General features: G+C 39.5%; 1 protein-coding gene across 1 annotated transcript in view; it reads left to right on the plus strand.

Moving 5' to 3' along the window:
* emilin1a (elastin microfibril interfacer 1a) overlaps positions 1 to 12,779 on the plus strand; it is a 31,010-nt gene extending 18,231 nt beyond the window's left edge. Inside the window, exons 3-12 of the mRNA XM_034150499.1 lie at positions 680 to 876; positions 1,725 to 1,824; positions 2,396 to 2,504; positions 2,582 to 2,758; positions 5,973 to 7,250; positions 8,932 to 9,346; positions 9,661 to 9,786; positions 10,001 to 10,018; positions 10,120 to 10,254; positions 11,016 to 12,779. Of these exons, the coding sequence (XP_034006390.1) occupies positions 680 to 876; positions 1,725 to 1,824; positions 2,396 to 2,504; positions 2,582 to 2,758; positions 5,973 to 7,250; positions 8,932 to 9,346; positions 9,661 to 9,786; positions 10,001 to 10,018; positions 10,120 to 10,254; positions 11,016 to 11,335 (2,875 nt within the window). The 3' untranslated portion in view covers positions 11,336 to 12,779. The remainder of the gene's footprint in view (positions 1 to 679; positions 877 to 1,724; positions 1,825 to 2,395; positions 2,505 to 2,581; positions 2,759 to 5,972; positions 7,251 to 8,931; positions 9,347 to 9,660; positions 9,787 to 10,000; positions 10,019 to 10,119; positions 10,255 to 11,015) is intronic.
* The last annotated feature ends 521 nt before the right edge of the window (positions 12,780 to 13,300 follow it).

The following is a 13,300-nucleotide window of genomic DNA, read 5'->3' on the forward strand; positions in this document are numbered from 1 at the left end:
CTGGTCTATTTATTGCATCGTTATTAACATAACTAACAGGGACTCTTAAGGCTAAGTGATCTTTTAATAATAAAAACTATCCAAATAATACTTTTTCACATGATTCGTCTTTGAGCAAGAAATCAAGATTTAGTAGGGCTAAATGCAGTTGATTTCTTGTGGAAAAACGGACAAGAATAACATTCTGAAGTACAAAGTACTCTAAATCCCATCAATCATCAAGCGATGATTTGGAGCTTTTTCCCAGACATCCAAATACTCAGTACACATTAATATCAACAGTGTACAACATTGGTATTCAATAAAAGGCCCAGGGACTGTTTTGGGCCGTCCGTTTTGTTATCCTGCAAGTATCAGGATCACACAAAATATAAGGTATTAATGTCATGGTGAAAGAAAAGAGTCCCAGCTCAGGTCCCAGATAAGTCTAAGGTCCAAAGACACAAATCAACAAGAATAAGAGTTTCAGCCTTGGTAGCAGCTCTGTGAGGCTGTATTTAGAAACAGTGGCGCTTTTAGCCTAATGCTAACATCAGCATTCTAAACAATGATAATGCTTACAGGTTAATGTTAAGTATGTATAGTGTCATGTTTGTTTAGAGTGCTAGCTTGCTAATATTTGCTAATTAGCACTGAATCCAGATGAGATCTGCACCTGAAATGTCCATATCATTCTCAGGTACCGGACATACAGGAGGCCAAGGTATAAGGTAGCTTACAAGATGGTGACAGAAATGGAGTGGAAGTGTTGCCATGGTTACTCTGGGCAAGACTGCAGCGATGGGCCAAAGGGAACCACGGACACTCAGGTCAATGGAGGGCGACCCGCTGTCACGACGCCGGTTATCAACCCAGGCGGCGGACAAAGAGGAGAAGGTAGGGTATAGTTCTATGTCATCAGGATGTACAGTATCTTGTCAGTTTTGAGCATGAATAAAAGAATGTCTTACTTTCAGAAATCTGATATGCAAAGAAAAACTAAAAACATATATATAGCCAAAGTAATTCAGTGGAAAGAGGCCAGTGCATCCTGGGACATGTAGGCACTGCTGGCACAGCCATGAGGGTTAGGGTTAGGCTTAGGGTTATCATTGGCACTTAGCTTTCTCTGTCAATGTAGCAAGCACTGAGGAATCCACTGTTCCAACAATTACATTTACCATCAAAACGAATAGGATATCTGCAAAAAAGTCAAGGTTTTTCCCTTTAAGACCCTGAATACTTGATATTAATTTAAGTATTTCTATAACAATAAATACATGCTACACTCTTAGAAATAAGGTGTAAAAAGGTTTTTTTAAGGGCGGAAGTTCCACCAAAAATCTTGAAAAAAATGTTTTCAATGAATGTTGAAAAAGCATGAGTGTAAAACAGATCCTGCCGGCCCACGTACAAGACGGTTATAAGTGAAACCTTACGAAAAGGCTATATTTAGAGCCCTGTATATCACCTTTTCCATCTGAGACCCTCTTTACTTCTGAATTTCTTCCAGTGTTGACAGCAAGGATAGAAACATAAGATAAATAAAGATACATATCATTTTAAATGACCAAAACGGTTCAGTGTTTACCAGGAAATGTATAGGCAAAAGAAAAAGGTATAGGCCGAAATAAGATTCCAAGCACCTTTAAAACCTCTATGCACGTTAAAGGACCCCACGTTCTGCTTGTATTTAAAGACTGCACATTTTGTATTTCAAATTGGCTGTTATTCTTTGTCTCCAGGTGACAGTGGGAAGATCAGACAGCTGGAGGAAACAATCCGTGGTCTGTCCAAAGACCTCCACAACATGCAGACCGACCTCACTGGCATAAACCGGAAACTGTATGTGGATGTGTTTTCCAATACACCATGTTTCTTGTTTAATTGTATTGTAGAGTGTATTCACATTCAAGCCTAAATTGATTTACAGTCAGGAAACTTGGCTGGCTTTACACAGTTAAACTTTAGTTAGTTGTAACTAAGTTGTAATTGATTTGCATGGTGTAAAGCTCTCTGCAAAACACTTACATGGGGAACATACTGTACTGTATATCCTTTCATGTTTATAGTAATTTATTTCAGCAGTTCAGTTTAGTGAAAGAGGGTACTTTGTTTATTAATATATATATACAAAGTTGTGGGAAGAGTAGGAAGATATAAATAGTTCATCCTTAACAAGAACTTAATAGGCTGCTATATAAATACACAGTCATTGACTTAAACTGTTCACAAGAGGAATCAGCTAAATTTAGACTTCATATAACTTTGCCGTATCGTTCCTGTGTATATGACATTTTTCAATTCAGCAATGTGGCAATGATTTTTTATTTTTTTCACTTTGATGTCGCATATAGTTATTTTATGACACATGTTAGCCACAACCTGAAGATATTTAAATGTTTCTTCTGTGTAGGACTGGTCTGAATGGGGCAATTGTCCCTTCTGATGCCGCTCAGCCACATATGAAGGAAACCATCAACAGCATCCAGACCAAACTGGACCATCTTTACAACAGGACACAGGTAAACTATCTACTACTTTTATTTTGACTTTTTTACAGTCTTTATGTGTTAATCAATGTGGACATTTGCTTGCTCAGGTCCATGATCAGACCCTGCTCAACATCAACAACCACCTGGTGAATGGAGGGGGTAATGAACTCGATGGAGCGGCCAAAGGAGGAGGAGGACCCGGGGGAAAGCAGATAAACACTCTGAAGGAGGAGATACTGACGGAGTTGGAGAGAAGGGTGTCTCTGTCCTGCTCTTCCTGCCAGGTGAAGCCTAATATGTAAAAGAGATTTCAGGCACAAACATCCCAGCTAGCGGGGAATGTTCTCACAACTTTGGCTAACGTTACCTACAGGTTCTAATAATGTTTTAAAGAAAACGTTTTCATCTGATGTTCAAAGAACCTTTTTAGGATGTGTATTATTTCAAATAATGTTCCTATAAGGTTTAAGTTTAACTAAGACATAACGTTTTAACTGCAACATTCAGAGGATGTTTTGAGGATGTTATTAAGGCCTGAGATGACAGAAAGTTTTTTATAAAACGTTCCTTTAATGTGATATGTTAACAAAGGTGGAACGTTTTGCCTGCAACATTCTGAGGATGTATTTTGGACGTTGTTGTGGTAACATATTATAGATGGTATTTTATAAAACATTCCCTCAATGTTACATGGTAACAAAAGAAGAACATTTTCAAAGCAACATTCGGATAATGTTTTCAGGAGGTTATTCTTTTTTTATAAAACGTTCCCTCAATGTTACATGGTAACAAAAGAAGAACATTTTCAAAGCAACATTCGGATAATGTTTTCAGGAGGTTATTCTTTTTTTATAAAAACGTTCCTGTGATGGCAAATATTAACACGGTCATGGTCAACGTCAGATATATTTGTAGAGCGCTTTAAAAAACAAACTTGTTGCATTTGTTTGAAAAGGATGTTTTAAAAAAATCTGATGTCATCATATTTTCCTTTTGAAAAAAACAAACAAGCACGTAATTCATGATAAGCTGTAAGCAGATATTGCATGTTTACGGTGGCATGTGTGAGTTCCCAGCTAGACATTTGTGGTTCTAAAAACATTCTGAGAATATTACCATTCATTGTTCTAGGAATGTTTTCAGCGGGACGTTTTAGTTTGGTTCCCAGAATGTTCTTCTGAAAGGTAGGATAACGTTCTTTAAAAACATTCTTGAAATGTTTGGTGATAACCTTCTTAAGATGTTTTTGATTACATTGTTAGAACATTATGCCCTACTATTCTTAAAACGTTTTCAGCGGGATGTTTTATTTTGGTTCCCAGAATGTTCTTCTGAAAGGTAGGATAACGTTCTCTAAAAACATTCTTAACATTTTTGGTGATAACTTTCTTAAGATGTATGAGCGCATTGAGACAATGAATAGGACGTATACAAAAAAATGTGCATGCCAATATTCACTCACATGCACTTATGATCACACTAAGGTATGGAGGCCCACAGTATTCATAATATCATATGTGTAAAATATCAGAAAATAATCACACTTTTTTCTGACTATAAAGGTTGTGTCTCGTATGTAGGTTCTAACTGTTAGATAAGCTATCTGGCCGTGTGTGGTTTGTGAGGCCTGCGTAGAAACAGTGTCCGCTGTTTATGCATAGTGGATCAAAATCGTTATTGCACCCTTTAGATTTGAGACAGACATATAGAAGAACGGACCGACTGTCACTGCCCGTCCCTGAAACCCCTGTTAGTGTTTGTATGTGTTTGTTTCTACTGTGTGTCTCTCTCTTATGTCTTTATGTTCTAATAATGTTAAAATATTTTAGCACAGAACATTTGCATAATGTTTTAAAAGTAAAGCACGTTGTCCTACTCTAAAATAATAACATTCTGGCAACATAAAAAAATCTAACTTGCAGCTGAAAACGTTTTAAGAATAGTAGGGCATAATGTTCTAACAATGTTATCACCAAACATTTTAAGAATGTTTTTAGAGAACGTTATCCTACCTTTCAGAAGAACATTCTGGGAACCAAAATAAAACTTTCTCAGAATGTTTTTAAAACCAAAAATGTCTTGCTGGGATTACTCTACTTTATTATAGCCATTTGTTTGATTTCTAGTTGTAGTTTGGGTAGCTGTGAAATGTGCATGGTCTTTATACTCTGTGGGCTTCTGCAAGTGATTTCTGCTGCCTACAGCACTAAAAAAAAGAGCAGCCACATTCGGGCAGGCAGGCAGTAAAACGAGAAAAAGACATTCCCTCGTAAACCGGTTTACCAACAAAAAATGAAACATAAGAACAGAACTGCAATAACAACAAAATTGTCAAGCAGTGAAGAAGGATTTAAAAAGTGGTTTGGAAATAATAACAGGGCTTGGATTCAAGATAAACAAACACTTTCTGTCTAATTTGAAGTTTCACTTGCCTTATGTTCAAGCACAATCCTGGACCCCTGGGCTGTAGCACATAAAAGGCCCCTCTCTGCTACCTACCACAGTTCCCCAACCCCCCGTTGTTTACAGTTGTTTTTCATCTTTTTTAATTTTGTCGGTGTTAAGGGTTGAAAGCTGCACTTAATCTGCAGTGTTTGAATAGTTCATATAGGAGATAAAGAGAGGCTGAACAAAGCCTTTCCCATTCTTCCTACCATGTCAGATCAGGGTTATACTTTCTTATTATATTTATCTACAAACACATATATTTATTTTATTTAATTTCCTTTTAATTCAGTAAAGTTGTCCTGTTGTCTCAGTGAACATTGTGCAGCTAAATGTACATAGGTAAAATCATAACCAAAATAACGATTCTTTTTTTTAGACTATTGGCAAGAATCAGGAGCAGAAGTAGGGTTCAGAACAGAACCCTACTTTTGAAGGAGCTCTTTGACCTTTTAACGGAAATGGTTAAAGCACTAACTAAAAACAGACCCCTGACTTTGTGGGCCTCAGCATTAAGTAATCTATCAATGTGTGCTATAAAGGGGCTATGCAAGTTCAGGAGTTCATGATTTGTTTGTTGTCATATGTCAGTCAACAGGATTACAGAAAAAATAAAGGTCCGATTTTTAAGTAAGTAGTTTGAAGGGTGTAGCATTGGCCAAGGAAGAACCCATTAATGTTTTATTGGATCAGAATGCACTAGTTGTTTTTCACTTTCCAAAACATAGTGAGATAAGGCAGAGTTCTGCGCTCTCCGAGAGTCCTTCTAGTTGAAATTGAAGAAGCAAAACAACTTTGCAGTTCAGAGTAGGATGGCCTCTGAAAAAAGCAAGAGGTTCATTTCTTACCTGATTTAAATCTGCCAAATGTTGGTACAAACTGTAGGTGGGTACCTTACTCAACATGAGGCTCAGTGGGCGCGATTTGAAAACACTAAGATAGCAAGTTACAAATAACTTACGAAAGGACCATTGCCATTCACGTTAATCAAAAGATCCAACTGAAACAACTGGTTAAACTAATTCAAGTCCTCCTATTCTCTGTTCCCTCCAGGCCGGTGTAGAGGACCTGAGGCGCCAGCAGCAGGAAGACAGGGAACGAATCCAAGGTCTGGAGAAGCTGATCAGCTCCCTGGATGTACACCTGAGGCAGAGCCTGGACATCTCCCGCAGTGAGACCCAGCGCTCCCAGGCCTGCTGCAACACCGTCACTGAGCTTGAGAAGAGGCTGTCGGGTCTTGAGGTCCGTGTCACCTCCACGGCTAACAAGTGTGACACAATCAAAGGACGGCTGGATAAGGAGCTACCTGGGACCGGTGGAGGAAAGGGAAGAGTGACAGAAGACAGGTTGAATGGCAAACTGAGAGAACTGGAAAAGAGGGTGAATAACACAGTGAGGAAGACAGAACAGAGGTGTACTAACACCGGGAACAATGTGAAGGACAATGTCCAGAGGGACGTCACGCAGCTGCGCAACATGTTCCTCAGTCGGCTGGATGACCACAGCTTCAAGATCGGCAAGATAGAGCTGGACGTGTCTGTTCTCGGAGATACGGTCACTGACCACAGTCGGCGTTTAAGCCAGCTTGAGAACATCACAACCTTCCTGGACAGAAGGTTAACATCTACCACAAACATGTGCAATGAGACGTGCGGGCCGAACGGAAAAGACCGTAAGACAGATGACACTGTGAAAACATTACAGTGGAGAGTTGTTGCCAACCAAGACGACATCAAGAAGTTTAACACTAAGTTAAATGACCTGTCCGTGACAGGGGACTCAATAATTGACAGAGTGATCAACTTAACAAATGATGTCAAAAAGATAATAGCTGTGACAGGGGAGAGCGGTGAGAATTTCAACCGGATTGTCACAGAGGTTGAAACGTTGGGAAACGATATAGAGGATTGTTCTGTTTGCAGCAGTATAGACGAGGACTTGCGCAAGCTAGCCAACTCCACCAAGTTTGGCCTCAGCAAGTGCCAGTCAGATCTGACTGATCTGCGGAAAAAGGTGGACTCAGGAGAAACTGTCTCCTCTCAAGTGTGCTCCAACCTTCAGGAGGAAGTGGGACGACTCAGAGAGGAAGTGGAGGAGTGTACCGGACAGTGTAAGGTCAACATCAACGATCTGAAGAAGCGCCTGGATGGTCATGGTGTCCACAATGGAAAATTAGGAGGCGATCTGAAGTCCATCCAAGGAGAACTGGCTGAGGTCATAGTCACGTTTAACTCCATCAATGACACTCTGAAGGGTCTGGGAAGGACTGTTCAGACACATGGGAACACGCTGACTGATCTGACCAACTCCAAGGACAACATCTTCTCTGAGGTAAGATGACATGGTGATGATGCAGATACCATATGTGGCTATGCAGCTGACAGAAATAAAATACTATAGTGTATACTTATATACTGTATATATAGTTGGCCTTTAAACTAAAGCACTGTTTTATCATGACCAGTGTCCTATATTGTATTTGCCAATGAGTATAACAATTTAAAAAAAGATTTATGTTCCCTTTTCAGATTTCTTAATTTCAATGGCTTTTTAAAGAGCCCTGTTGTAGCCAAGAGTACATTAAAAAAAAGCTTTTTTATAAAGCATATTTTCTGTAATTCATTTTGTTTTCGTCCACATAAATGTGGGTCTCTGGGTCCACCCACAAACTATAATATAAGACAACACAGTTCGTTTTTTTCTTTTTGGGCTGCCAAAAGTTCAGAAAACATTCTAAAAGCCAATCAGATGTTGCTCCCCTTCCTATGTCACATGCAGTACATAGGAATGCTGTCGGAGTATCTGATTCCAATGCTTAAGAATAACCTTTGCAAAGGTGAAACACATTATCTCTCAGGTCAATCAGAGTTTATTCATTATTTTACAAAAACAAGACTTAAGGCCTTTTCACAGTATTGCAGTTTAAGCTTCTGCATTGTATTTTCCATATAAATCAACCAATCACATTTGCCTGTATTCCTACGGATTATAAAACAGCAACAGAGGATCTGTAGTGCAAACCAAGACACTCAAATAATAACTCCTTTCAATGTTGATAAAAGCAGAACATACCAGATCCACTCCTACTGTTTTTAACTTGAAATATAAGTGCTAGATACATAACATTCAAAGGCGAGTATTTAGTGTAATTGTGTTGTCTATTTGTCAAGCCCCTGGGGTGTAAACACCTTAAGTGTGTGTAGCCATGCTAGTAGCCCTGCAAGGCTGCACAGCAGTGCTTTGAGCTAAATGCTAACATGCTCAAAATTACAATCCCAATATACTTGCGGTTAGCAGGCATGTGCTTATTTTACAGGCTTAAAAACGTATTATAGCTGAGGCTGGTTGGAATTTCATTGGTGCTTTGATGTTTTGGTAATTATTCCAAATATACAATAAGTTTAAAAAGCAATACATCAGATTGTGGAAGACCGGCTGCTGTGCCTCAAAACACATCGCTATTCTGACAAAAAACAATTAGTTAAAATAATAATTATGCTTTCTAGCACAATATAATTATCCGCCATGTTACTTGTTGAACATGACCCCTCAGATTTATCATGTTACCCCATTGGGCATCTCGAGCCACATGTTGGGAAGCACTGTACTACATGTAGAACTAGCCCCCTCAGAACCAAACAAAAAACATCAAGCTACCCTATTATGATAATGTTGATGGTAATGCGTTTATTATCTCATAATGTGTATATTTATTAAATGAATGTACATATTGAAGTCAAACCACTCTTTATGGACTTTAAAACAAACAATGGTTATCTTGGCAACAGTGTTTTCACATAATGTTGTTATAGTTAGGAAAATATTTGAGTGTATTACAATCAGTTAAGTCTTCTTGACTGACATGGCTTGAATAATAGACTTACATATTTTTGTGTGCATAAGATACTTTAAGAAAATAAATCATCTTCACACAAAGATACAAAAAAAGTACGTTTATTTTAAAAAAGGATCCAAAATACACACATTGACACGTATCTACATTCTCCTCAAGGTGGACGATTTGCAGAAGGAGCTGACAGATCACGTAGATGACTCGAAGATTCAATTCGACAACATGGGCAAAGAGATCCAAATAATCAGGAGCAACTATGTGACGGAGGTGGGGGAGTGCCGGCGGTCCAGCGACGGCCTGGACAGAAGACTCTCGAAGCTGGAGGGAGTGTGCGGACGCTTCGACTCTTTTTCAGACAGCCTGGTGAGGATCAAGGAGGGCCTGAACCGACATGTGTCTGGGCTCTGGAGCTGCGTTAATGGACTCAACGTCACCGTAACGTCTCAAGGAGATCACATCGACAATATCCAGAACGTCCAGCTGGTGAACGTCCACTCAGACATTAACAGACTGAACTCTTCAGTGTTGGACTTGGCCAAGGAGTTCCACAGTTTCATAGAGCAAGACTTCATGGGTGAGTCGCAAGGGGACCAAGGGCATGGAATTTGACTTTTGGAGAAGAGATAATCAAAAAGGGAGGCTCGGTCTGGGGAAAAAAGACCAAAGAAAGAATTCAAACTGTCATCTTGAGAAGCATGTACTTAAAAAGTCTGCAATCAATCTGAAAGAGGAGTTTTAGTAAACATGAGGGTGAAAGGCTCATCCTGAGGCATCGCAATGTCTTAGCTTTTGTTGGCTTACTTTAGAAATATCCTTAGAGAAACTGCTAAAGAAGATTTTCAGAAGTTTCCCAGCTGCGATGTCTCATTAAACATTATTCTCTCCTAGGTCCACCTGGTCTACCGGGCCCCCGTGGAGCAGAAGGCGAGAGTGGAATCCAGGGTCCTATCGGATCCCAAGGGAGGGTGGGACCTCAGGGCAGAGAGGGCAGGCAGGGACAAGCTGGACCCCCAGGTAAAGTCAACAATGTTTTTGTAATTTCATTACATTTAGAGTATTATAACAACATCTTCAAGCTAAGATCTTTGTCTCGTCACATATACTAGGGAAATATTCTCATAAGATTAAAATAAAGTTAGGGTTAGGGTTAGAAAGAATGCAAGAAACAGCTAGAATGTTTTTTTTGGATGATGTACTCACTGTTTTTATCTTTCATCTTACTCCTCAGGTCTCAGAGGTGAACAGGGTATGTGTTGATCTTACTAAACAGCAGATGAAAGCAAGTTTTACTGTTTGATCTTTATTTCATCCCTAATTCTACTCTCTTGTTTTCTCCACCGTGATCAGGACTTGCAGGGTCTGATGCCCACGTGCCACGCCTTTCTTTCTCTGCGGCACTGACTCGACCCATGAGAAGTGCAGGAACCATCGTGTTCAACGAGATCTTTGTCAATGAAAATAACTCCTACGATCCCAAGACAGGTGAGCCTTAGTTCAGTCACAAAATCAGTACTCCAATTTACCTAAAGTAAAAGTTGTTATTTTTTATGTAAACTAAGACTGTCAGTTCACTCCAGTTACTAAAAGAAAACACCATTTTAATTTGGCACTGAACCTACATTAGCTGTGACAAGTAGCAAGGAATGTCATATTCTTCTTATAAATATGTTATAATATATTATTCATTCATTGCCATGTAGGTAGTAGGTGTTTTTGAGCGACGAATTTGCACATCAAAGTATTTTTCTGAACAGTTTTTTTGACACAAATGCTTTCACTCAGAACGCAAACATTACACGTGAAGTTGATTTTCTGAGCTTCCACACAGCGAATGAAGGCACCAACCAATCACGTTTTGCATAATTGGATATCATCTTCAAATGTACAGTTTAGTAGTGTAGCCTTAGTTGGAGTTGTGCCTATATTTATAATAATACAATAACATAGAGGCTTGTTGTCCAAATGTAAATGTGAGCCTTTATTATTCCTTTTAACTTAGACAAAGGCAGTGAATACCAGACCATCTCTTTCTGTTTTTCTTTCTGCACACGGCCCCTTATCCAACCTGCAAATATTATTTTTCATCAGAAAAAAAAGTGCTGCAGCGGCATTCTGTTGTGCTCCGTCAGCACTATACCCCTGAAATTGACCTTCAAAGTTCATGAAAATTACTCAATAAACAATTCTACATGACAGCAAATGCACCATTTTTAGATTACATATGATCTGCTTCCCTCCTCCAGGTTACTTCACAGCTCCAGTGAGTGGGAAGTACTTCTTCAGCGGCATCCTCACGGGCCACAAGAACATGAAGATCGAGGCCGTGTTGTCCAAGTCCAACACTGGCGTGGCCCGTGTGGACTCAGCCGGATATCAGCCTGAAGGCCTGGAGAAGCCCATGGCCGAGGCCAAACACATCCCTGGAGCTCTGGCTGTCTTCAACATCATCCTGCCCATGGAGGCCGGGGACACCGTCTGCATCGACCTGGTCACGGGCAAACTGGCGTTCTCCTCGGAACCGTTGACCATCTTCAGTGGGATGCTGCTGTACGAGACCATCTGATTGGATGGAGTCCCATTATAATCAGTCTCTCTGGGTGAAACTTGCAACATGAGAGCATTGTAGTTGGACTCAAAAAGAGCCACTGCCTGAGCAGTCAAAGAGACTGAAATAGCTGGACTGAATGAATTCAGCAAGGAAAGAAATACTTTATAATTTGACCTTACGTGCTATGAAGGAAGGACAACAAAAAGTTGTTTCCAACCACAATCATTTTGGTGTGTCTCACAGCTTTAAGGAAACTATTTGTGCAAAGAGCCATTGTGTTTTTTATTCTATGATGTGTTGCCTTTAGAAAAAGGCCACTGAAGAGTTATATTATAATTACATATTTCATGTTGTTCTTTAAACTTGAATTCTTCCCTGATTCCACCAAGATAGCCTTCAGGTCTTTCGTGTGCCAATGAGAGGACATAGGGGGGAAATGAAAAAAGATTAAAGATGTGGACGTCTTTCTGCTTTTATGTGTAATCTGCCCACAGCATATCAAATGTTCAGAGGTTATCGCACACCATTTGTTCCTGTTTATAATATAGTTCCTTTTTCTCCATGCTCACAGTTTCACTTTGACCACAAGCAAATTCCCAGAAACACAACATTGACTGCCAATTGTTTTGGAAAACATGCAGAGTGATGTAGGCGGAGGCGACACAGTCCAAACCACTATTCTTTAGAAGGAAGTGCACAAATGAAGTCACTGACAGTTCATCCTAGAAAACCACAGGATTTTATAAATCCTACATCAGCAAAACAATAAGCCCATTTTAGGACATCAGCTATGCCCAGAGAAGGGAGGAGGAAGGTGGACAGGGGGAAGAATGTCTTTGTTTTGTACCTCTGTCCTAATAAGGGCCATCTTAACTCGGTGGAGGATCAAGTCGTTGAAGTTATGAGGCTGTTACTATCATTCTATCTTACTGTGGAATTCTTGTGTAAAGCTAAGAATAACAAACAATGAAGCTGAACCCTTGTCTCTATGCAACAAATCCCATGTCTTCCATGAATACACACACTTCCTGCCTTTAGAAGTCTTATTAAAAATGTCTCCAGAAGGAAAAATGTGCACAATATCAAGTTCGTATATATTTTTGGATGGAATTTAAAAGGAACATTGCACATTTTTTAGACAATACAACAGATTGGCTTATATCTGATTACATTTACCTTACGGTGGATAATACATTTTCCTCATTCAGTGTGGGAGTGTTATTTTATGGTTCTATGCATTGTATAACCCCGAAGGAATGTAAATATTTTTCAGCCCGTATCATATTTGTATGAGTTACCACTTCACCTTGCCAGGTATTGTGTATGTTTTGTATGTTTTTGCCACAAGTGTGCCTCAAATACAGACACCCTGTTTTACACATCTGATGTCAACAGTCTCACTTTTATCCTCTTTGTGTTCCTTTATTAAATGAGCAAGGATGTGCCAGGTTCAACTCTCCTCTCAAATCTCTTTCTCTTGACTTCAGTAGGTTAATTTTAGCTCAAGACTTCAAGGAGATGATTAAAAAGTGTTTTCTTATGCTGCACTGCAGTGACACCTTGTGTTCAGCTTCATGTTCCAAATGCTGTTGCTGAAGAACCTTTTAAGAAGTCCCTTGAAGGAAGTATTTTAAGGAGTATACCTTGTCTCTCCCATTGTTTGCGCATTCATTACTTATCAATGGGAATTGCAGGTCTCTTTATTAACCTCTCTGTGCTTAATAGCTGTCATTTCAGTCTCACTCACACGAAGTCATCCCCAGGACTATGTAAAATGATCCATGCACCAGTGGTCAACGCAAAGAACCAGTAATTCTACCTAGGCTACGTAAGATGTAGGGTGCAGATGAGATGGGACGTATATAAACATGTTTATTTTGGTAGTTCTATGTTGTTCCAGGAAGACGAGCATCACTTTGTGGAAGCTAATAAGTGTCCAAATAAGGCATGACAAATATTGATTTCTGTCCTGTCAGAAAC

Source organism: Trematomus bernacchii, unplaced genomic scaffold (assembly GCF_902827165.1).
Source record: "Trematomus bernacchii unplaced genomic scaffold, fTreBer1.1, whole genome shotgun sequence".
Lineage (NCBI taxonomy): Eukaryota > Metazoa > Chordata > Actinopteri > Perciformes > Nototheniidae > Trematomus > Trematomus bernacchii.